Source organism: Ambystoma mexicanum, chromosome 5q (genome assembly GCF_040938575.1).
Source record: "Ambystoma mexicanum isolate Mex_15411 chromosome 5q, UKY_AmexF1_1, whole genome shotgun sequence".
NCBI classification, from domain to species: domain Eukaryota; kingdom Metazoa; phylum Chordata; class Amphibia; order Caudata; family Ambystomatidae; genus Ambystoma; species Ambystoma mexicanum.
In genome coordinates, this window is record NC_090933.1 from 1,271,553,651 (window position 1) to 1,271,578,915 (window position 25,265).

At 52.5% G+C, this 25,265-nt stretch overlaps 1 protein-coding gene across 2 annotated transcripts in view; it reads left to right on the forward strand.

Moving 5' to 3' along the window:
• SHARPIN (SHANK associated RH domain interactor) overlaps positions 1 to 22,557 on the forward strand; it is a 1,065,128-nt gene extending 1,042,571 nt beyond the window's left edge. For both annotated transcript variants that reach the window (XM_069621811.1, XM_069621812.1), the window contains one exon: positions 20,015 to 22,557. In XM_069621811.1, the coding sequence (XP_069477912.1) occupies positions 20,015 to 20,095 (81 nt within the window). In that variant the 3' untranslated portion in view covers positions 20,096 to 22,557. The remainder of the gene's footprint in view (positions 1 to 20,014) is intronic.
• Positions 22,558 to 25,265: the final 2,708 nt, after the last annotated feature.

The following is a 25,265-nucleotide window of genomic DNA, read 5'->3' on the forward strand; positions in this document are numbered from 1 at the left end:
GTGACAAAATCATCCAGCGCCTCCACAGCCCGCCTTATCACAGGACTAAACTGACTAAATCATCCAGCGCCTCCACAGCCCGCCTTATCACAGGACTAAACAAATGTGACGAAATCATCCAGCACCTCCACAGCCCGCCTTATCACAGGACTCAACAAATGGGACGAAATCATCCAGCGCCTCCACAGCCTGCCTTATCACAGGACTAAACAAATGTGACGAAATCATCCAGCACCTCCACAGCCCGCCTTATCACAGGACCGAACAAATGTGACGAAATCATCCAGCGCCTCCACAGCCTGCCTTATCACAGGACTAAACAAATGTGATGAAATCATCCAGCGCCTCCACAGCCTGCCTTATCACATGACTAAACAAATGTGATGAAATCATCCAGCGCCTCCGCAGCCCGCCTTATCACAGGACCGAACAAATGTGACGAAATCATCTAATGGCTCCCCAGCCCGCCTTATCACAGGACTAAACAAATGTGACGAAATCATCCAGCGCCTCCACAGCCTGCCTTATCACAGGACTAAACAAATGTGATGAAATCATCCAGCACCTCCACAGCCCGCCTTATCACAGGACCGAACAAATGTGACGAAATCATCTAGCGCCTCCACAGCCCGCCTCATCACAGGACCGAACAAATGTGACGAAATCATCCAGCGCCTCCACAGCCCACTAAACAAATGTGACGAAATCATCCAGCGCCTCCACAGCCCGCCTTATCACAGGACTAAACAAATGTGACGAAATCATCCAGCACCTCCACAGCCCGCCTTATCACAGGAACGAACAAATGTGAAGAAATCATCCAGCGCCTCCACAGCCCGCCTTATCATAGGACCAAACAAATGTGACAAAATCATCCAGCACCTCCACAGCCCGCCTTATCACAGGACCAAACAAATGTGACAAAATCATCCAGCGCCTCCACAGCCCGCCTTATCACAGGACTAAACAAATGTGACGAAATCATCCAGCGCCTCCACAGCCCGCCTTATCACAGGACTGAACAAATGTGACGAAATCATCCAGCGCCTCACAGCCCGCCTTATCACAGGACTAGACAAATGTGACGAAATCATCCAGCGCCTCCACAGCCTGCCTTATCACAGGACCGAACAAATGTGACGAAATCATCCAGCGCCTCCACAGCCCGCCTTATCACAGGACCCAACAAATGTGACGAAATCATCCAGCGCCTCCACAGCCCGCCTTATCACAGGACCGAACAAATGTGACGAAATCATCCAGCGCCTCCACAGCCCACTAAACAAATGTGACGAAATCATCCAGCGCCTCCACAGCCCGCCTTATCACAGGAGTAAACAAATGTGACATTATCCAGCGCCTCCACAGCCCGCCTTATCACAGGACCGAACAAATGTGACGAAATCATCCAGCGCCTCCACAGCCTGCCTTATCACAGGACCGAACAAATGTGATGAAATCATCCAGCGCCTCCACAGCCCGCCTTATCACAGGACCGAACAAATGTGACGAAATCATCCAGCGCCTCCACAGCCCGCCTTATCACAGGACCGAACAAATGTGACGAAATCATCCAGCGCCTCCACAGCCCACTAAACAAATGTGACAAAATCATCCAGCGCCTCCACAGCCCGCCTTATCACAGGAGTAAACAAATGTGACATTATCCAGCGCCTCCACAGCCCGCCTTATCACAGGACCGAACAAATGTGACGAAATCATCCAGCGCCTCCACAGCCCGCCTTATCACAGGACTAAACAAATGTGACGAAATCATCCAGCACCTTCACAGCCCGCCTTATCACAGGACTCAACAAATGGGACGAAATCATCCAGCGCCTCCACAGCCTGCCTTATCACAGGACTAAACAAATGTGACGAAATCATCCAGCACCTCCACAGCCCGCCTTATCACAGGACCGAACAAATGTGACAATCATCCAGCGCCTCCACAGCCTGCCTTATCACAGGACTAAACAAATGTGACGAAATCATCCAGCGCCTCCACAGCCTGCCTTATCACAGGACTAAACAAATGTGATGAAATCATCCAGCGCCTCCGCAGCCCGCCTTATCACAGGACCGAACAAATGTGACGAAATCATCTAGCGGCTCCCCAGCCCGCCTTATCACAGGACTAAACAAATGTGACGAAATCATCCAGCGCCTCCACAGCCTGCCTTATCACAGGACTAAACAAATGTGATGAAATCATCCAGCGCCTCCACAGCCCGCCTTATCACAGGACCGAACAAATGTGACGAAATCATCTAGCGCCTCCACAGCCCGCCTCATCACAGGACCGAACAAATGTGACGAAATCATCCAGCGCCTCCACAGCCCACTAAACAAATGTGACGAAATCATCCAGCGCCTCCACAGCCCGCCTTATCACAGGACTAAACAAATGTGACGAAATCATCCAGCACCTCCACAGCCCGCCTTATCACAGGACCGAACAAATGTGACGAAATCATCCAGCGCCTCCACAGCCCGCCTTATCACAGGACCAAACAAATGTGACGAAATCATCCAGCCCTCCACAGCCCGCCTTATCACAGGAACGAACAAATGTGAAGAAATCATCCAGCGCCTCCACAGCCCGCCTTATCATAGGACCAAACAAATGTGACGAAATCATCCAGCACCTCCACAGCCCGCCTTATCACAGGACCAAACAAATGTGACAAAATCATCCAGCGCCTCCATAGCCCGCCTTATCACAGGACTAAACAAATGTGACAATCATCCAGCGCCTCCACAGCCCGCCTTATTACAGGACTGAACAAATGTGACGAAATCATCCAGCGCCTCACAGCCCGCCTTATCACAGGACTAAACAAATGTGACGAAATCATCCAGCGCCTCCACAGCCCGCCTTATCACAGGACCGAACAAATGTGACGAAATCATCCAGCGCCTCCACAGCCCGCCTTATCACAGGACCGAACAAATGTGACGAAATCATCCAGCGCCTCCACAGCCCGCCTTATCACAGGACCGAACAAATGTGACGAAATCATCCAGCGCCTCCACAGCCCACTAAACAAATGTGACGAAATCATCCAGCGCCTCCACAGCCCGCCTTATCACAGGAGTAAACAAATGTGACATTATCCAGCGCCTCCACAGCCCGCCTTATCACAGGACCGAACAAATGTGACGAAATCATCCAGCGCCTCCACAGCCTGCCTTATCACAGGACCGAACAAATGTGATGAAATCATCCAGCGCCTCCACAGCCCGCCTTATCACAGGACCGAACAAATGTGACGAAATCATCCAGCGCCTCCACAGCCCGCCTTATCACAGGACCGAACAAATGTGACGAAATCATCCAGCGCCTCCACAGCCCACTAAACAAATGTGACGAAATCATCCAGCGCCTCCACAGCCCGCCTTATCACAGGAGTAAACAAATGTGACATTATCCAGCGCCTCCACAGCCCGCCTTATCACAGGACCGAACAAATGTGACGAAATCATCCAGCGCCTCCACAGCCCGCCTTATCACAGGACCGAACAAATGTGACGAAATCATCCAGCGCCTCCACAGCCCGCCTTATCACAGGACCGAACAAATGTGACGAAATCATCTAGCGGCTCCCCAGCCCGCCTTATCACAGGACTAAACAAATGTGACGAAATCATCCAGCGCCTCCACAGCCTGCCTTATCACAGGACTAAACAAATGTGATGAAATCATCCAGCGCCTCCACAGCCCGCCTTATCACAGGACCGAACAAATGTGACGAAATCATCTAGCGCCTCCACAGCCCGCCTCATCACAGGACCGAACAAATGTGACGAAATCATCCAGCGCCTCCACAGCCCACTAAACAAATGTGACGAAATCATCCAGCGCCTCCACAGCCCGCCTTATCACAGGACTAAACAAATGTGACGAAATCATCCAGCACCTCCACAGCCCGCCTTATCACAGGACCGAACAAATGTGACGAAATCATCCAGCGCCTCCACAGCCCGCCTTATCACAGGACCAAACAAATGTGACGAAATCATCCAGCCCTCCACAGCCCGTCTTATCACAGGAACGAACAAATGTGAAGAAATCATCCAGCGCCTCCACAGCCCGCCTTATCATAGGACCAAACAAATGTGACGAAATCATCCAGCACCTCCACAGCCCGCCTTATCACAGGACCAAACAAATGTGACAAAATCATCCAGCGCCTCCACAGCCCGCCTTATCACAGGACTAAACAAATGTGACAATCATCCAGCGCCTCCACAGCCCGCCTTATTACAGGACTGAACAAATGTGACGAAATCATCCAGCGCCTCACAGCCCGCCTTATCACAGGACTAAACAAATGTGACGAAATCATCCAGCGCCTCCACAGCCCGCCTTATCACAGGACCGAACAAATGTGACGAAATCATCCAGCGCCTCCACAGCCCGCCTTATCACAGGACCGAACAAATGTGACGAAATCATCCAGCGCCTCCACAGCCCGCCTTATCACAGGACCGAACAAATGTGACGAAATCATCCAGCGCCTCCACAGCCCACTAAACAAATGTGACGAAATCATCCAGCGCCTCCACAGCCCGCCTTATCACAGGAGTAAACAAATGTGACATTATCCAGCGCCTCCACAGCCCGCCTTATCACAGGACCGAACAAATGTGACGAAATCATCCAGCGCCTCCACAGCCTGCCTTATCACAGGACCGAACAAATGTGATGAAATCATCCAGCGCCTCCACAGCCCGCCTTATCACAGGACCGAACAAATGTGACGAAATCATCCAGCGCCTCCACAGCCCGCCTTATCACAGGACCGAACAAATGTGACGAAATCATCCAGCGCCTCCACAGCCCACTAAACAAATGTGACGAAATCATCCAGCGCCTCCACAGCCCGCCTTATCACAGGAGTAAACAAATGTGACATTATCCAGCGCCTCCACAGCCCGCCTTATCACAGGACCGAACAAATGTGACGAAATCATCCAGCGCCTCCACAGCCCGCCTTATCACAGGACCGAACAAATGTGACGAAATCATCCAGCGCCTCCACAGCCCGCCTTATCACAGGACCGAACAAATGTGACGAAATCATCTAGCGGCTCCCCAGCCCGCCTTATCACAGGACTAAACAAATGTGACGAAATCATCCAGCGCCTCCACAGCCTGCCTTATCACAGGACTAAACAAATGTGATGAAATCATCCAGCGCCTCCACAGCCCGCCTTATCACAGGACCGAACAAATGTGACGAAATCATCTAGCGCCTCCACAGCCCGCCTCATCACAGGACCGAACAAATGTGACGAAATCATCCAGCGCCTCCACAGCCCACTAAACAAATGTGACGAAATCATCCAGCGCCTCCACAGCCCGCCTTATCACAGGACTAAACAAATGTGACGAAATCATCCAGCACCTCCACAGCCCGCCTTATCACAGGACCGAACAAATGTGACGAAATCATCCAGCGCCTCCACAGCCCGCCTTATCACAGGACCAAACAAATGTGACGAAATCATCCAGCCCTCCACAGCCCGCCTTATCACAGGAACGAACAAATGTGAAGAAATCATCCAGCGCCTCCACAGCCCGCCTTATCATAGGACCAAACAAATGTGACGAAATCATCCAGCACCTCCACAGCCCGCCTTATCACAGGACCAAACAAATGTGACAAAATCATCCAGCGCCTCCACAGCCCGCCTTATCACAGGACTAAACAAATGTGACAATCATCCAGCGCCTCCACAGCCCGCCTTATTACAGGACTGAACAAATGTGACGAAATCATCCAGCGCCTCACAGCCCGCCTTATCACAGGACTAAACAAATGTGACGAAATCATCCAGCGCCTCCACAGCCCGCCTTATCACAGGACCGAACAAATGTGACGAAATCATCCAGCGCCTCCACAGCCCGCCTTATCACAGGACCGAACAAATGTGACGAAATCATCCAGCGCCTCCACAGCCCGCCTTATCACAGGACCGAACAAATGTGACGAAATCATCCAGCGCCTCCACAGCCCACTAAACAAATGTGACGAAATCATCCAGCGCCTCCACAGCCCGCCTTATCACAGGAGTAAACAAATGTGACATTATCCAGCGCCTCCACAGCCCGCCTTATCACAGGACCGAACAAATGTGACGAAATCATCCAGCGCCTCCACAGCCTGCCTTATCACAGGACCGAACAAATGTGATGAAATCATCCAGCGCCTCCACAGCCCGCCTTATCACAGGACCGAACAAATGTGACGAAATCATCCAGCGCCTCCACAGCCCGCCTTATCACAGGACCGAACAAATGTGACGAAATCATCCAGCGCCTCCACAGCCCACTAAACAAATGTGACGAAATCATCCAGCGCCTCCACAGCCCGCCTTATCACAGGAGTAAACAAATGTGACATTATCCAGCGCCTCCACAGCCCGCCTTATCACAGGACCGAACAAATGTGACGAAATCATCCAGCGCCTCCACAGCCCGCCTTATCACAGGACCGAACAAATGTGACGAAATCATCCAGCGCCTCCACAGCCCGCCTTATCACAGGACCGAACAAATGTGACGAAATCATCCAGCGCCTCCACAGCCCACTAAACAAATGTGACAAAATCATCCAGCGCCTCCACAGCCCGCCTTATCACAGGAGTAAACAAATGTGACATTATCCAGCGCCTCCACAGCCCGCCTTATCACAGGACCGAACAAATGTGACGAAATCATCCAGCGCCTCCACAGCCCGCCTTATCACAGGACCGAACAAATGTGACGAAATCATCCAGCGCCTCCACAGCCCGCCTTATCACAGGACCGAACAAATGTGACGAAATCATCCAGCGCCTCCACAGCCCGCCTTATCACAGGACCGAACAAATGTGACGAAATCATCCAGCGCCTCCACAGCCCACTAAACAAATGTGACGAAATCATCCAGCGCCTCCACAGCCCACCTTATCACAGGAGTAAACAAATGTGACATTATCCAGCGCCTCCACAGCCCGCCTTATCACAGGACCGAACAAATGTGACAAAATCATCCAGCGCCTCCACAGCCCGCCTTATCACAGGACCGAACAAATGTGACGAAATCATCCAGCGCCTCCACAGCCCACTAAACAAATGTGACGAAATCATCCAGCGCCTCCACAGCCCGCCTTATCCCAGGAGTAAACAAATGTGACATTATCCAGCGCCTCCACCGCCCGCCTTATCACAGGACCAAACAAATGTGACGAAATCATCCAGCGCCTCCACAGCCCGCCTTATCACAGGACCGAACAAATGTGACAAAATCATCCAGCGCCTCCACAGCCCGCCTTATCACAGGACCGAACAAATGTGACGAAATCATCCAGCGCCTCCACAGCCCACTAAACAAATGTGACGAAATCATCCAGCGCCTCCACAGCCCGCCTTATCACAGGAGTAAACAAATGTGACATTATCCAGCGCCTCCACAGCCCGCCTTATCACAGGACCGAACAAATGTGACGAAATCATCCAGCGCCTCCACAGCCCGCCTTATCACAGGACCGAACAAATGTGACGAAATCATCCAGCACCTCCACAGCCCGCCTTATCACAGGACCGAACAAATGTGACGAAATCATCCAGCGCCTCCACAGCCCACTAAACAAATGTGACGAAATCATCCAGCGCCTCCACAGCCCGCCTTATCACAGGAGTAAACAAATGTGACATTATCCAGCGCCTCCACAGCCCGCCTTATCACAGGACCGAACAAATGTGACGAAATCATCCAGCGCCTCCACAGCCCGCCTTATCACAGGACTGAGCAAATGTGACGAAATCATCCAGCGCCTCCACAGCCCGCCTTATCACAGGACCGAACAAATGTGACGAAATCATCCAGCGCCTCCACAGCCCGCCTTATCACAGGACCGAACAAATGTGACGAAATCATCCAGCGCCTCCACAGCCCACTAAACAAATGTGACGAAATCATCCAGCGCCTCCACAGCCCGCCTTATCACAGGAGTAAACAAATGTGACATTATCCAGCGCCTCCACAGCCCGCCTTATCACAGGACCGAACAAATGTGACAAAATCATCCAGCGCCTCCACAGCCCGCCTTATCACAGGACCGAACAAATGTGACGAAATCATCCAGCGCCTCCACAGCCCGCCTTATCACAGGACCGAACAAATGTGACGAAATCATCCAGCGCCTCCACAGCCCACTAAACAAATGTGACGAAATCATCCAGCGCCTCCACAGCCCGCCTTATCACAGGAGTAAACAAATGTGACGAAATCATCCAGCGCCTCCACAGCCCGTTTTATCATTGGACTGAACACATGTGACAGAATCGCCCCTGATCTCAGGGATGTGCATGATTTGTCTCCCCTGGACAGCATCATCCTCAAGACAGCCTGCATCCTCTACACAGTATTAAATAGAATGCATCATCCTCCAGAAGCCCGCGCAGAACCCGGGGCCAATTCAGCGCACGTCTAGAGAACAGATGCAGAAGTGCTTTCCGTACAACCTACCAACACACATCAGAGCATCTCCCTCGCGACTTCAATTAAGAAAGGAACCAAAACTGAGGAAAAATAACACATCAGCTGGCTCGATGCCCCGCTCCTCCCCCTGTTCTGATTCCCCACTGTCTGTCTCCCCAACACTGTCCAGTGCTCTGCTGCTCACAGCTACGCTGACACCCCACATACATGCAGAGAAGGTTGCACCAATTGAACTTAGTTTCTGCATCTCAAGAGTACCAAAATAACTTCTTCCCTTTACACAAAACTGCCTTGGAGAGGCTGCTTCCGAGGGACTCTGCGCGTAAGTGGTTTAACCCTTTATTTCTGTGTTTCCATGACCACGCTAAAGAGCTGGTCCCCGATGGGTTTAGATCAAAGGTAATCACTTCTCCTTCAGTTTCAAGGGTTCCCGATAAGGATTTTAGGAAGAAAAAATGTAATGTTCCTTCCCGGTGTGGATATTGTTTATGTGAGTAAAAATATATGGTTACTGCAAAATCTGTTTGTGATTTTTACTTCTGTGCACCCAGTAATTCATGCAAATGAAACTTATTTTTTACAAGTCACGTTTATTACCTTTTCAACCATCAGTCATAGGTAAACAAATATACCGCAGATCACAATCAGAATATAAAAACAGAAGTTAAAAAGTGCAAACATCATACATAAAAGCAATATCCTAAGTGGATACCAGCAGGCCCCCTCACTGTCTCCTAGCGGACCAGATGCCTTAAGTGCTGCCTTCTCAGCCATGCTCTGCAGGGATGTTGCTACCATATAAACCAACGCTTCGCCACCTGTTTAGTAGTATATGGTTAATGCCTCGTACCCTGGAGGCAGCAAACGGTGGTCTTAAATATGCCAGACAGTCTAGCATGAGATGAGTTTCATCCTCCCTGATGTCTTGACAATAGTAACATTTGCCAGATACGTGGGGATCCCAGTTATGTAACCCATGTGCCATCAGACTAATCCCAATCCTGAACTTGATGTCCAATGACCCTGCAAATCTGGGCTTTACGTAGTCTAGGCAGAGCCTGCGTCCATACTATGAGCCCAGTGGGTGGCAGATTCCATAGCCTGCGTCCATGTTGTGAGCCCAGCAGTAGGCAGCTTTCATAGTCTGTGTACATGCTGTGCGCCCAGTAGGTGGCAGATTCCATAGCCTGCGTCCATGCTGTGCGCCCAGTAGGTGGCAGATTCCATAGCCTGCGTCCATGCTGTGCGCCCAGTAGGTGGCAGATTCCATAGCCTGCGTCCATGCTGTGCGCCCAGTAGGTGGCAGCTTTCATAGCCTGCGTGCATGCTGTGAGCCCAGTAGGTGGCGACTTTCATAGCCTGCGTCCATGCTGTGAGCCCAGTACTAGACAGCTTTCATAGCCTGCATCCATGCTGTGAGCCCAGTACTAGGCGGCTGTCATAGCCTGCGTCCATGCTGTGCGCCCATTAGGTGGCAGCTTTTATAGCCTGTGTCCATGATGTGTGCCCAGTAGGTGGCAGCTTTCATAGCCTGCATCCATGCTGTGCGCCCAGTAATAGGCAGCTTTCATAGCCTGTGTCCATGCTGTGAGCCCAGTAGGTGGCAGCTTTCATAGCCTGCGTGCATGCTGTGAGCCCAGTAGGTGGCAGCTTTCATAGCCTGCGCCCAGGCAGCTTTCATAGCCTGCATCCATGCTGTGAGCCCAGTAGGTGGCAGCTTTCATAGCCTGCATCCATGCTGTGAGCCCAGCAGTAGGCAGCTTTCATAGTCTGTGTACATGCTGTGCGCCCAGTAGGTGGCAGATTGCATAGCCTGCGTCCATGCTGTGAGCCCAGTACTAGGCAGCTTTCATAGCCTGCGTGCATTCTGTGCGCCCAGTAGGTGGCAGATTCCATAGCCTGCGTCCATGCTGTGCGCCCAGTAGGTGGCAGATTGCATAGCCTGCGTCCGTGCTGTGCGCCCAGTAGGTGGCAGATTCCATAGCCTGCGTCCATGCTGTGCGCCCAGTAGGTGGCAGATTCCATAGCCTGCGTCCATGCTGTGCGCCCAGTAGGTGGCAGCTTTCATAGCCTGCGTGCATGCTGTGAGCCCAGTAGGTGGCGACTTTCATAGCCTGCGTCCATGCTGTGAGCCCAGTACTAGGCAGCTTTCATAGCCTGCATCCATGCTGTGAGCCCAGTAGGTGGCCACTTTCATAGCCTGCGTCCATGCTGTGAGCCCAGTACTAGACAGCTTTCATAGCCTGCATCCATGCTGTGAGCCCAGTACTAGGCGGCTGTCATAGCCTGCATCCATGCTGTGAGCCCAGTAGGTGGCAGCTTTCATAGCCTGCGTCCATGCTTTGAGCCCAGTAGGTGGCAGCTTTTATAGCCTGTGTCCCTGCTGTGAGCACAGTAAGTGGCAGCTTTCATAGCCTGCGTCCATGCTGTGAGCCCAGTACTAGGTAGCTCTCATAGCCTGCGTCCATGCTGTGCGCCCATTAGGTGGCAGCTTTTATAGCCTGTGTCCATGATGTGTGCCCAGTAGGTGGCAGCTTTCATAGCCTGCATCCATGCTGTGCGCCCAGTAATAGGCAGCTTTCATAGCCTGTGTCCATGCTGTGAGCCCAGTAGGTGGCAGCTTTCATAGCCTGAGTGCATTCTGTGAGCCCAGTAGGTGGCAGCTTTCATAGCCTGCATGCATGCTGTGAGCCCAGTAGGTGGCAGCTTTCATAGCCTGCGCCCAGGCAGCTTTCATAGCCTGCATCCATGCTGTGAGCCCAGTAGGTGGCAGCTTTCATAGCCTGCATCCATGCTGTGAGCCCAGTACTAGGCAGCTTTCATAGCCTGCGTGCATTCTGTGCGCCCAGTAGGTGGCAGATTCCATAGCCTGCGTCCATGCTGTGCGCCCAGTAGGTGGCAGATTGCATAGCCTGCGTCCGTGCTGTGCGCCCAGTAGGTGGCAGATTCCATAGCCTGCGTCCATGCTGTGCGCCCAGTAGGTGGCAGATTCCATAGCCTGCGTCCATGCTGTGCGCCCAGTAGGTGGCAGCTTTCATAGCCTGCGTGCATGCTGTGAGCCCAGTAGGTGGCGACTTTCATAGCCTGCGTCCATGCTGTGAGCCCAGTACTAGGCAGCTTTCATAGCCTGCATCCATGCTGTGAGCCCAGTAGGTGGCCACTTTCATAGCCTGCGTCCATGCTGTGAGCCCAGTACTAGACAGCTTTCATAGCCTGCATCCATGCTGTGAGCCCAGTACTAGGCGGCTGTCATAGCCTGCATCCATGCTGTGAGCCCAGTAGGTGGCAGCTTTCATAGCCTGCGTCCATGCTTTGAGCCCAGTAGGTGGCAGCTTTTATAGCCTGTGTCCCTGCTGTGAGCACAGTAAGTGGCAGCTTTCATAGCCTGCGTCCATGCTGTGAGCCCAGTACTAGGTAGCTCTCATAGCCTGCGTCCATGCTGTGCGCCCATTAGGTGGCAGCTTTTATAGCCTGTGTCCATGATGTGTGCCCAGTAGGTGGCAGCTTTCATAGCCTGCATCCATGCTGTGCGCCCAGTAATAGGCAGCTTTCATAGCCTGTGTCCATGCTGTGAGCCCAGTAGGTGGCAGCTTTCATAGCCTGAGTGCATTCTGTGAGCCCAGTAGGTGGCAGCTTTCATAGCCTGCATGCATGCTGTGAGCCCAGTAGGTGGCAGCTTTCATAGCCTGCGCCCAGGCAGCTTTCATAGCCTGCATCCATGCTGTGAGCCCAGTAGGTGGCAGCTTTCATAGCCTGCATCCATGCTGTGAGCCCAGTAGGTGGCAGCTTTCATAGACTCCGTCCATGCTGTGAGCCCAGTAGGTAGCAGCTTTCATAGCCTGCATCCATACTGTGAGCCCAGTAGGTGGCGGCTTTCATAGCATGCGTCCATGCTTTGAGCACAGTATTAGGCAGTTTTCATAGCCTGTGTGCATGCTGTGAGCCCAGTAGGTGGCAGCTTTCATAGCATGCGTCCATAGGTGATGGCTTTCATAGCCTGTGTGCATGCTGTGAGGCCAGTAGTACGCAGCTTTCATAGCCTGCGTCCATGCTGTGAGCTCAGGATGTGGCAGCTTTCATAGCCTGCATCCATGCTTTGAGCCCAGTATTAGGCGGCTGTCATAGCCTGCATCCATGCTGTGAGCCCAGTAGGTGGCAGCTTGCATAGCCTGCATCCATGCTGTGAGCCTAGTAGTAGGCGGCTGTCATAGCCTGCATCCATGCTGTGAGCCTAGTAGGTGGCAGCTTTCACAACCTGCGTTCGTGTTGTGAGCCCAGTAGGTGGCAGCTTTCATAGCCTGCGTCCATGCTGTGAGCCCAATAGTAGGTAGCTTTCATAGCCTGCGTGCATGCTGTGAGCCCACTAGGTGGCAGCTTTCATATCCTGCGCCCATGCTGTGCACCCAGCAGGTAAAAACAAAGAGGTGATGGCTGGAAGGTTTAGAATGATTTTTAACCACTGGCATTGCTCTGGGCAACCCTCCAGACCACTATTCTTCGCCTGCCAAGCCATTACAGAAGGGGAAAGATCATATGCAAATCAGGCTTGGACCGACCCCAAAAGGGGCAGTCCAGCCCGAACTGCTAGGTCACATCCCTTCTGCACGAAACCACAAGCATCCCCAAACATGTTTCGCCCTTGTTGGGGCTCATCAGTAAGGAGTAGCTTGGGTCTCTAGGCCCAGCAGGCACGGGACCCACGTCTGGGCATACCCGTCCCACTCGGGGTGACAAAGCAAAAACAAAGAGGTGATGGCTGGAAGGTTTAGAATGAATCTTAACCACTGGCATTGCTCTGGGCAACCCTCCAGACCACCGTTCTTCACCTGCCAAGCCATTACAGAAGGGGAAAGACCATATGCAAATCAGGCTTGGCCCCACCCCAAAAGGGGCAGTCCAGCCCGAACTGCTAGGTCACATCCCTTATGCATGAGACCACAAGCATCCCCAAAAATGTTTCGCCCTTGTTGGGGCTCATCAGTGAGGAGTAGCTTGGGTCTCTAGGTCCAGCATGCACGGGACCCACGTCTGGGCATACCCGTCCCACTCGGCGTGACAAAGCAAAAATAAAGAGGTGGTGGCTGGAAGGTTTAGAATGAATCTTAACGACTGGCATTGCTCTGGGCAACCCTCCAGACCACCGTTCTTCGCCTGCATCCATGCTGTGAGCCCAGTATTAGGTGGCTGTCATAGCCTGCATCCATGCTGTGAGCCCAGTACTAGGCAGCTTTCATAGCCTGCATGCATTCTGTGAGCCCAGTAGGTGGCAGCTTTCATAGCCTGCGTCCATGCTGTGAGCCCAGTAGGTGGCAGCTTTCATAGCCTGCATCCATGCTGTGAGCTCAGTAGTAGGCATTTTTCATAGCCCGCGTGCATGCTGTGAGCCCAATAGTTGGCAGCTTTCATAGCCTGCATGCATGCTGTGAGCCCAGTAGTAGGCAGCTTTCATAGCCCGTGTCCATGCTGTGAGCCCAGTAGGTGGCAGCTTGCATAGCCTGCGTCCATGCTGTGAGCCCAGTAGGTGGCAGCTTTCATAGCCTGCGTCCATGCTGTGAGCCCAGTAGGTGGCAGCTTGCATAGCCTGCATCCATGCTGTGAGCCCAGTAGTAGGCAGCTTTCATAGCCTGCGTGCATGCTGTGAGCCCAGTAGGTGGCGGCTTTCATAGCCTGCGTGCATGCTGTGAGCCCAGTAGGTGGCAGCTTTCATAGCCTGCATCCATGCTGTGAGCCCAGTAGGTGGCGGCTTTCATACCCTGCGTGCATGCTGTGAGCCCAGTAGGCGGCAGCTTTCATACCCTGTGTGCATGCTGTGAGCCCAGTAGGCGGCAGCTTTCATATCCTGCATCCATGCTGTGAGCCCAGTAGGTGGCAGCTTTCATAGCCTGCGTGCATGCTGTGAGCCCAGTAGGTGGCGGCTTTCATAGCCTGCGTCCATACTGTGATTCCAGTACGTGCCTGCTTTCAAAGCCTGCGTCCATGCTGTGAGCCCAGTATTAGGCGGCTGTCATAGCTTGCATCCATGCTGTGAGCCCGGTAGGTGGCAGCTCTCATAGCCTGCGCCCATTCTGTGAGCCCAGTAGGTGGCAACTTTCCTAGCCTGCGTCCATGCTGTGAGCCCAGTAGGTGATGGCTTTCATAGACTGCGTCCATCTTGTGAGCCCAGTAGGCGGTAGCTTTCATAGCCTGCGTCCATGCTGTGAGCCCAGTAGGTGGCAGCTTTCACAGCCAGGGTCCATGCTGTGAGCCCAGTAGGTGGCAGCTTTCACAGCCAGGGTCCATGCTGTGAGCCCAGTAGGTGGCAGCTCTCATAGCCTGCGTTCATGCTGTGAGCCTAGTAGGTGGCAGCTTTCACAGCCAGGGTCCATGCTTGAGCCCAGTAGGTGGCGGCTTTCATAGCCTGCGTGCATGCTGTGAGCTCAGTAGGTGGCAGCTCTCATAGCCTGCGTGCATGCTGTGAGCCCAGTAGGTGGCAGCTCTCATACCCTGCGTGCATGCTGTGAGCCCAGTAGGTGGCAGCTTTCATAGCCTGCGTGCATGCTGTGAGCTCAGTAGGTGGCAGCTCTCATAGCCTGCGTGCATGCTGTGAGCCCAGTAGGTGGCAGCTTTCCTAGCCTGCGTGCATGCTGTGAGCCCAGTAGGTGGCAGCTTTCATAGCCTGCATGCATGCTGTGAGCCCAGTAGGTGGCAGCTCTCATAGCCTGCGTACATGCTGTGAGCCCAGTAGGTGGCAGCTTTCATAGCTTGCATCCATGCTGTGAGCCCAGTACTATGCAGCTTTCATAGCCTGTGTGTATGCTGTGAGCCCAGTAGGTGGCAGCTTTCATAGCCTGCGTGCATGCTGTGAGCCCAATAGGTGGCAGCTCTCATAGCCTGCGTGCATGCTGTGAGCCCAATAGGTGGCAGCTTTCATAGCCTGTGTGCATGCTGTGAGCCCAGTAGGTGGCAGCTTTCATAGCCTGCGTGCATGCTGTGAGCCCAGTACTATGCAGCTTTCATAGCCTGTGTGTATGCTGTGAGCCCAGTAGGTGGCAGCATTCATAGCCTGCGTGCATGCTGTGAGCCCAATAGGTGGCAGCTTTCATAGCCTGTGTGCATGCTGTGAGCCCAGTAGGTGGCAGCTTTCATAGCCTGCGTGCATGCTGTGAGCCCAGTAGGTGGCAGCATTCATAGCCTGCGTGCATGCTGTGAGCCCAATAGGTGGCAGCTTTCATAGCCTGTGTGCATGCTGTGAGCCCAGTAGGTGGCAGCTTTCATAGCCTGCGTGCATGCTGTGAGCCCAGTAGGTGGCTGCTTTCATAGCCTGCGTGTATGCTGTGAGCCCAGTAGGTGGCAGCTTTCATAGCCTGCGTGCATGCTGTGAGCCCAGTAGGTGGCAGCTTTCATAGCCTGCGTCCATACTGTGATTCCAGTACGTGCCTGCTTTCAAAGCCTGCGTCCATGCTGTGAGCCCAGTATTAGGCGGCTGTCATAGCTTGCATCCATGCTGTGAGCCCGGTAGGTGGCAGCTCTCATAGCCTGCGCCCATTCTGTGAGCCCAGTAGGTGGCAACTTTCCTAGCCTGCGTCCATGCTGTGAGCCCAGTAGGTGATGGCTTTCATAGCCTGCGTCCATCTTGTGAGCCCAGTAGGCGGTAGCTTTCATAGCCTGCGTCCATGCTGTGAGCCCAGTAGGTGGCAGCTTTCACAGCCAGGGTCCATGCTGTGAGCCCAGTAGGTGGCAGCTTTCACAGCCAGGGTCCATGCTGTGAGCCCAGTAGGTGGCAGCTCTCATAGCCTGCGTTCATGCTGTGAGCCTAGTAGGTGGCAGCTTTCACAGCCAGGGTCCATGCTTGAGCCCAGTAGGTGGCGGCTTTCATAGCCTGCGTGCATGCTGTGAGCTCAGTAGGTGGCAGCTCTCATAGCCTGCGTGCATGCTGTGAGCCCAGTAGGTGGCAGCTCTCATACCCTGCGTGCATGCTGTGAGCCCAGTAGGTGGCAGCTTTCATAGCCTGCGTGCATGCTGTGAGCTCAGTAGGTGGCAGCTCTCATAGCCTGCGTGCATGCTGTGAGCCCAGTAGGTGGCAGCTTTCCTAGCCTGCGTGCATGCTGTGAGCCCAGTAGGTGGCAGCTTTCATAGCCTGCATGCATGCTGTGAGCCCAGTAGGTGGCAGCTCTCATAGCCTGCGTACATGCTGTGAGCCCAGTAGGTGGCAGCTTTCATAGCTTGCATCCATGCTGTGAGCCCAGTACTATGCAGCTTTCATAGCCTGTGTGTATGCTGTGAGCCCAGTAGGTGGCAGCTTTCATAGCCTGCGTGCATGCTGTGAGCCCAATAGGTGGCAGCTCTCATAGCCTGCGTGCATGCTGTGAGCCCAGTAGGTGGCAGCTTTCATAGCCTGTGTGCATGCTGTGAGCCCAGTAGGTGGCAGCTTTCATAGCCTGCGTGCATGCTGTGAGCCCAGTACTATGCAGCTTTCATAGCCTGTGTATGCTGTGAGCCCAGTAGGTGGCAGCATTCATAGCCTGCGTGCATGCTGTGAGCCCAATAGGTGGCAGCTTTCATAGCCTGTGTGCATGCTGTGAGCCCAGTAGGTGGCAGCTTTCATAGCCTGCGTGCATGCTGTGAGCCCAGTACTATGCAGCTTTCATAGCCTGTGTGTATGCTGTGAGCCCAGTAGGTGGCAGCATTCATAGCCTGCGTGCATGCTGTGAGCCCAATAGGTGGCAGCTTTCATAGCCTGTGTGCATGCTGTGAGCCCAGTAGGTGGCAGCTTTCATAGCCTGCGTGCATGCTGTGAGCCCAGTAGGTGGCTGCTTTCATAGCCTGCGTGTATGCTGTGAGCCCAGTAGGTGGCAGCTTTCATAGCCTGCGTGCATGCTGTGAGCCCAGTAGGTGGCAGCTTTCATAGCCTGCATCCATGCTGTGAGCCCAGTAGGTGGCAGCTTTCATAGCCTGTGTGTATGCTGTGAGCCCAGTAGGTGGCAGCTCTCATAGCCTGCGTGCATGCTGTGAGCCCAGTAGGTGGCAGCTCTCATAGCCTGCATGCATGCTGTGAGCCCAGTAGGTGGCAGCTTTCATAGCTTGCGTGCATGCTGTGAGCCCAGTAGGTGGCAGCTTTCATAGCCTGCGTGCATGCTGTGAGCCCAGTAGGTGGCAGCTCTCATAGCCTGCGTGCATGCTGTGAGCCCAGTAGGTGGCAGCTTTCATAGCTTGCATCCATGCTGTGAGCCCAGTACTATGCAGCTTTCATAGCCTGTGTGTATGCTGTGAGCCCAGTAGGTGGCAGCTTTCATAGCCTGCGTGCATGCTGTGAGCCCAATAGGTGGCAGCTCTCATAGCCTGCGTGCATGCTGTGAGCCCAGTAGGTGGCAGCTTTCATAGCCTGTGTGCATGCTGTGAGCCCAGTAGGTGGCAGCTTTCATAGCCTGCGTGCATGCTGTGAGCCCAGTACTATGCAGCTTTCATAGCCTGTGTGTATGCTGTGAGCCCAGTAGGTGGCAGCATTCATAGCCTGCGTGCATGCTGTGAGCCCAATAGGTGGCAGCTTTCATAGCCTGTGTGCATGCTGTGAGCCCAGTAGGTGGCAGCTTTCATAGCCTGCGTGCATGCTGTGAGCCCAGTACTATGCAGCTTTCATAGCCTGTGTGTATGCTGTGAGCCCAGTAGGTGGCAGCATTCATAGCCTGCGTGCATGCTGTGAGCCCAATAGGTGGCAGCTTTCATAGCCTGTGTGCATGCTGTGAGCCCAGTAGGTGGCAGCTTTCATAGCCTGCGTGCATGCTGTGAGCCCAGTAGGTGGCTGCTTTCATAGCCTGCGTGCATGCTGTGAGCCCAGTAGGTGGCAGCTTTCATAGCCTGCGTGCATGCTGTGAGCCCAGTAGGTGGCAGCTTTCATAGCCTGCATCCATGCTGTGAGCCCAGTAGGTGGCAGCTTTCATAGCCTGTGTGTATGCTGCGAGCCCAGTACGTGGCAGCTTTCATAGCCTGCGTGCATGCTGTGAGCTCAGTAGGTGGCAGCTTTCATAGCCTGCGTGCATGCTGTGAACCCAGTAGGTGGCATCTTTCATAGCCTGCCTGCATGCTGTGAACCCAGTAGGTGGCATCTTTCATAGCTTGCATCCATGCTGTGAGCCCAGTACTATGCAGCTTTCATAGCTTGCGTGCATGCTGTGAGCCCAGTACTATGCAGCTTTCATAGCCTGCGTGCATGCTGTGAGCCCAGTAGGTGGCAGCTTTCATAGCCTGCCTGCATGCTCTGAACCCAGTAGGTGGCAGCTTTCATAGCCTGCCTGCATGCTGTGAGCCCAATAGGTGGCAGCTTTCATAGCCTGCCTGCATGCTCTGAACCCAGTAGGTGGCAGCTTTCATAGCCTGCGTGCATACTGTGAGCCCAGTAGGTGGCAGCTTTCATAGCCTGTGTGCATGCTGTGAGCCCAGTAGGTGGCAGCTTTCATAGCCTGCGTGCATGCTGTGAACCCAGCAGTAGGCTGCTTTCATAGCCCTCGTCGATGTTGTGTGCGTCCTTTTTTCTTTTCTTTTTTTAACTTAAAACCATTGTTTTTGTGTTTTCGATTCTGTGTAATGAATGGTTAGCCATTTTCATCGTCAAAATGCTTAAAGAGGGTGAATTATTTGTGGCGACCACTAGGGGTGAGGGAGATCAATACTGCAGCATCCGCAAACAATAAGAAGGGGCATTGTGTGTTACCCTGGACGGGCGCAACTGCGTCATCACTCAGTAATTTAGTGATCGCCTGATTCATAAATATGCAGAGACATGTTGGGGCGCAAACGCAGCCCTGCTGTTCACCTTGTTGGGTTGGGAAGGGTCGTGGAAATTCTCCACAGCGCCCCCATCTGACAGTGGCCGTGTTTCCTTGTACAGGATCGGTAGTGCTGAAAGAAGAGCTGGGCCAATTCACTTTCACCTAAAACTTCCCGTTCAGCTCAGACAGTAAATATATCAGAGCCACTTCTGGGGACGCCTTTCCTCTGGGGCCACCGATCTGAACATATGCAATCCATTGAGGCAATTGCAATGGGTTATTCATTACGCGATGTATACCCAGAGGCTTCTAAGCACGGGCTCCGCGCCGTCGTGCTTCCAAGGCGAGCGCGTTACCCCTTAGCTATCCTCCCGAGAGAATTCGTGGAGGTGTCAGTGAAGGCAGGGGGCCGCCCCCTCGGTGTCCTTTTTTTTCCCTTTATTTGTTGGATGTCTATGCCTGTTTTCAGGGAGTAAATGTGTCTTGTATGCCACTAATGTGGTTGCAGACCTTCTCATGCCAGAGACCGTATAGCAGCGATGTCGAACTAAGACTCTGACCTTGCTGTTAGCATAGTCTAAAGGTTCTGTGAACTCATGCCATAAAGCACTGCTGATTTTTGTGAACGTTTATTGCATGCAATTGACTATGAAACATTACATGTTACTGTTGTCGCGAATTTGCACTCAGAAGCCAACGTTTTCTTCTACATGTCCGGCCTGTTACTGCCCCACAGATGTAGGAAGTCAAAATGAACTTGTCATTTTCTTTCCGCAGGGTCCTGGGGATGTTAGCGGAGGGTGCCGCTGCAACGTCGATGGCCGGAGATGCCACCCGCAATGTCAGAACTGCCACTGATCATGCCCAGCTGTTACTGGTCTAACATTTCAGTGATTTTACTGTTGCACTCCCTAGTATGGATCTGTGCGTGTGCAAGCTAAATTACTGTTCAGCAGTAGGTCAAGGGGCTGCTTGCTTGCGGCTCATGCATTGCTATCAGGGTGCCCTGCTAATGCTTGAGCAGCAGGTGCCACCTGCTGCAATGTCTGTACGCCAAGCCTCCTGCTTTCTCCAGGTTCTCCTAGCCCTGTGGAAGGGCCGTATTCTCTCTCATCATCCTGGCCCAGAGCAAACCCTGTGGAGGGGAAGCAACATCAGGAAATAAGGTTGCGCTTCAAATCCACCGCAATCGCTGAGGTTGTCTGCAGTCAAGCAGGGTCTGGCAGTTCATTTATTGGCATATCGCTCATACCACACATCTAACACAGCTTCATGGAAATTGTGCCGCACTACAGAATAGCATGGATCGCTTGCATAGCTGGTATGGAGAGCGGTGAAGAGTGCCCTGTGACCGCTGGCAAACTGCGATTCTCCGATGAGGGTGCAGGAACTACGGAATAGTCTGTGCCTCACATTGCATGTTATCAACTGAACAGTGTGCACCCCTGTGGGGGAACCATCCTATTACCCCTTGAATCGCCTATGCTCCATTTCTACTGTTTCCCAGCGCGTCCCCGTGGAGGGGCAGAATTTGAGTTGTAACTTTTACACCAAGTGTCCGACCACGCAGCCCTGTGGAGGGAGCTGCAGATGGGTCTATTCGGTAAACTTTGGGGGGCGGGGGGTGGGGGTCTAATATCACAGTACTCCACAAATGAAGGCCCAAGTACCGCCTACCCTGTAAAAGTGAACGCATTCCCAACCTGTGTGCACCTGGTTTTCTACCACGGCCAGCACTCGCCGCAGGTATGCGTCGGGCTTCCATATCCTGCCGATTATACGTAGTGCCACCATGCTGCACAGGAGACGAACTAGAGCTTTGCCACCCCTAACAAGGTCCCATGCTGTCCTGTGGAAGGACAAGGTTGGCATTTACTTGTTATGTTGTTAGAAGTTTCTAAAGAGCCCAACCACCACCACGCATCCTTAGACCTTGATAAGGACTGGTCAACTTAACTGCTGTGCTGTGTGGCAAAGGCATTTTAACTCGTTTCTGACATGTCAAGTGGTTCCCTTTTCATCAGCCGTCCTGCTTTCACCTTCTGAACCGCTGCTGCAGGCAGGGTTAGTTTACACTCTCTTAACAGGGAGGCAGCGACCTTTCCGCTCACTCTTTCTCCTCCCTCTTCCCACGTACTTCATATCGTACCCAGATCCATGTATTTATACCTATTTTGCAGGGTCAGGAACAGGCTCTCCATTGTGGCTGTTGCCATTTTACTGTTCACTCTTTGTCATCAGTACAGGCATTTTTTTATTATTTTCCTAATTTTTAATTATAATTGTTTTTTTTTTTATAATACCCTTAAAGACCGAAGACGTTTCTAAGCACGGCCCGGGGATGCCCGTGGATCGAACCTGTGTTGCTCTGTGCCATCTTGCTTCCAAGTCGAGCACGTTGCCACTGAGCTATCCTCCACGTCAGTCTCCATCTGCCCTTGTCTGTATAATGGAGGCTCTTAGCATGTGTCGGATACTGCAGGGTCTTTTCAGTAGGAGGGGCGTATCTTTCCTCCTCCTCCTCCTCTACGCAGCTACCACCCTGCCATCTCCTCTGAGCTTAAGCTGTGCTCCAAACGCACATGTCAGAAAAAACATCTGCAAATGAATTGGGGTAGTTTGTGAAGCGTACATTGGGGAAGAAGCAGGTAGCCTAGGCACAGGGGCACATGCCCAGTGCCCCCTGTTAACAAGTCGCTGTTCTAGAAGCTCCTCTGCCCCTTCCAAAGACCTGAGAGCTGGGACTAAGAGTGCTGGCGATGTTCAGACCTGGATGAGCCGAGCCAGAGGAAGTTCCAGAGATGGCCGCGCCTCTGGGTCAGGTCTGTTTGAAGCGAAGCACCCCAAGGACTTTGTCACCTAATGATCTTAAGAAAACCATTGGAACAAAGTGTCAACATTTAAGATTAAGAATACACGGTTCCAGGAAAGAAAAAAACACTTCGAAGTCCACTGATTGCAGACTGGGAAGAAGTGCATCTTGGGTAGGATGGGGGAGATGTGTTTGTGGTGCGCCACCAGGCTTCTCCCGCACACCATGGCACAATGCCCCTGTTGCATGTCCGTGTACCAAGTGTCACTGTGCGGGCCTGCGGGGCGTGAGGAGCTGCCGGATGGGACTGTGGCCCTGCCGAGGAGCAGATCGCCACCCGTGCTGCCGCCGACTCAACGAGGCACCGCAATGTGGCACCGCGCAGAAGTCCAGAAACATTTTGAGTACTGTTGCCAAAGTCTTCATGAAGTAGTATCATTTTATTGGTCCCCATTTATTAAAAAGAAAAAGCTGTCTTTCCAGTGCAATACATTGCTTTGAACAATCACTTGTCTTTTAATCGCTTGATCTGCAAATCTAACCTCTATCCGAGCCTTTGCTCCTAGAGTGACAGGTGCAGTGCATGTTATGTTATGTGGTGTTTTACTGCACACACGTCACCACCGCAGTACCTTTAAAATGCCAAGCCTCGCGAAGAGGAAATGGGGCAAAGTAGAGTGGGGGAGAGGGAAAGAGTGGGAACCGTTAGGGAGACGGAAAAGTATAGATTGAACATGTAGGCAAGTGTAAACCCCAGGGTGAGTGCTGCTGATTGTGGAGGTGAGTGTATAGTGGCTGTGCCTGGGTTTTGACCCGACTTTCTCAGTCAATCACTTTAGCGACAGCCCCACTGGATGACCCCCCCCACTAGCTGCACCCCCACTGGATGCCCTCACTAGCTGCGCCCTCACTAGCTGCACCCTTACTAGCTGCACCCCCACAAGCTGCACCCCCACTAGCTGCACCCTCACTAGCTGCACGCTCACTAGGTGCAGCCTCACTGGCTGCACCCCCACTAGCTGCACCCTCACTAGCTGCACCGCTACTAACTGCACCCACCACTAGCTGCACCCTTACTAGCTGCACCCTCACTAGCTGCACCCCCACTGGATGCCCCCACTAGCTGCACCCCTACTAGCTGCACACCCACTAGAGCCTCCAGCTTATAGCGATTTTGCGATCCCGCAAAATGCTGCGAAAACGGCCGTTTTGCGCAAAAACAGCCGTTTTTGCAAAAAAAACTGCAAAAACTTCCATTAAAAAAAAAAAATTATAAAAAAAATAAAACTCAGGGTGCCAGATTCTCAAAACGTTTTAATCCAAGAAATGAAATGCGTCAACACATCTCACCACTTGCGCCCAACAAAGGAGCAGCCCAATTCACAAGGGACACCTGAATGGGCACATTTTATTAAAATGGGCCCATTCAGGTGTCCCTTGTGGATTTTATATGCATGCCCATTCAGGTGGCCTTTTTCACCTCCTTAGGGGGCATTTCTGCCAATTTAAAAGCACATCCTGAATTTCCAAGCAAGATGCACTTTTAAATGTGCAGAAATTGTAGGCAACCATACGCGCACAGGAGGTGGGGGTGCCACTGCATGACAGGGTCTTTCCTGACCCTGTCATGCATTTTTTTTAAGTTATGAACTGCTGCTGTGTCACTTGCATTTCTGTTCCTCAAACAGGATAGAAATGCGTTTTTTGGGTCGCATTTTACAGTGGCAGGCTCCTGAAGGGCCTGTCACTGTAAACAGCGCTGGGAGCTTGCAGAACATTTTGACTGCCAAAAATCGATCGAATGGTACAATTTGACCTATTTCACCAGTACCATTCGATCAATTTTTATAAATACCGAACATGTGGAGCGGGGGTTGCGGGGTTGTCACCTGCTCCCCAGGTTCAGTATTTTTGGGGTTGCAGGGGTATCCCCTGCTTCCTCAAAATTGGAGGTGGGGGTCTGAAAACAAAAACAGCAAAAAAAAATAAAAAGGGACCCTGCAGCGTCGGATCCGACCTGCGTTAGAGGGACGGATCTGATACTGCAGGGTAGCAGGGGAAGCTGCAGCAACCAAGCAGTTAAGTAGGGAAGGGAGTGGGATGGTGGTGAAAGGTACATTTTGGGTTGTTTGGCTGAAGAGCAAATCTATTTGCGGCAAAATTCACTACGGTCAATTCCGCCACAAATAATTACACTTCGGTCAAACAACCCAGAACACTGTTCAAGGCATCTGTCCAGCACACAATTTGCACTACAGCTCAGCCCCGTGGACATGCACAGGTCACATTTGAGAATAAGGTGACCTGCTCATTTCCAAAAATGGGTTATCTAAAAATAGCATATCCTTGGCTCTATTTTTAAATGCCCGATTTTTTGAGGATCATGGTCAAAAACTACATTTTTAAAAAGTGGTCACACTATGAGAGGGAAAGGTGACAGAGGGAGAGATGTGATGTGATAGGCAAGAAAGCAGAGGCGGAGAAGTGGGTCAGAGGAGGAAGTGGTGCACAAAAGAGCAGTGATGCAGTGGGCCAGAAATCTGAGAGCAAGCATAGGTACAGAAAATAGAGGGAGCGTGTGGTCAGGGTGAGCAGTGTGCCAGAAAGCAAAGAGGAAGCCGTTGGCCGGAAAGAGGCAGTGAGCTGCAGACTGGGAAAAAGGATGAGTGAAGAGTGCGATAGAATGAGAGAAAGGATGCCAGATGCAGAAGCAGCACAAAAGAACGAAGGACTGTATATTGCGGGAGGAATTGCAGAGTGTAAGGTGTGAGTTGGGAGTATGATTTGGAGTTTGGTAGGGGCGGGGGAGTGAAAATTGTGACTTGACAGTGTGACATAGGGCCTCATTACGACCCTGGCGCTAAGGGATTACCGGTAAGGGTACTGGTAATCCCTTAGCGCACGATTATGAGGTCCCTTTGCGGGTTCCCACCTTAACGGCTGGTACCCGTTTGCGGTACCCTGATTAGCGCCTTCAACAGTAACATTGAGCCCTATGGGGCGAAATGGCAATGGTGAATGGCGGAATTACCGCCCTGCCAACCTCGGAATGGGGCGGTAATTCCACCATTCACCATTCCGGAATCCGGCATCGATTCAGGTTCAGGAACGCAAATTGTAATGGGGAGTTGGTGAGAGAGGTGTGTGGGTGTTTGGGGGCTTGGAGGGGAATAGTTTCAGCATTACAATTGATGATGATCAATTTAGTTAATACTA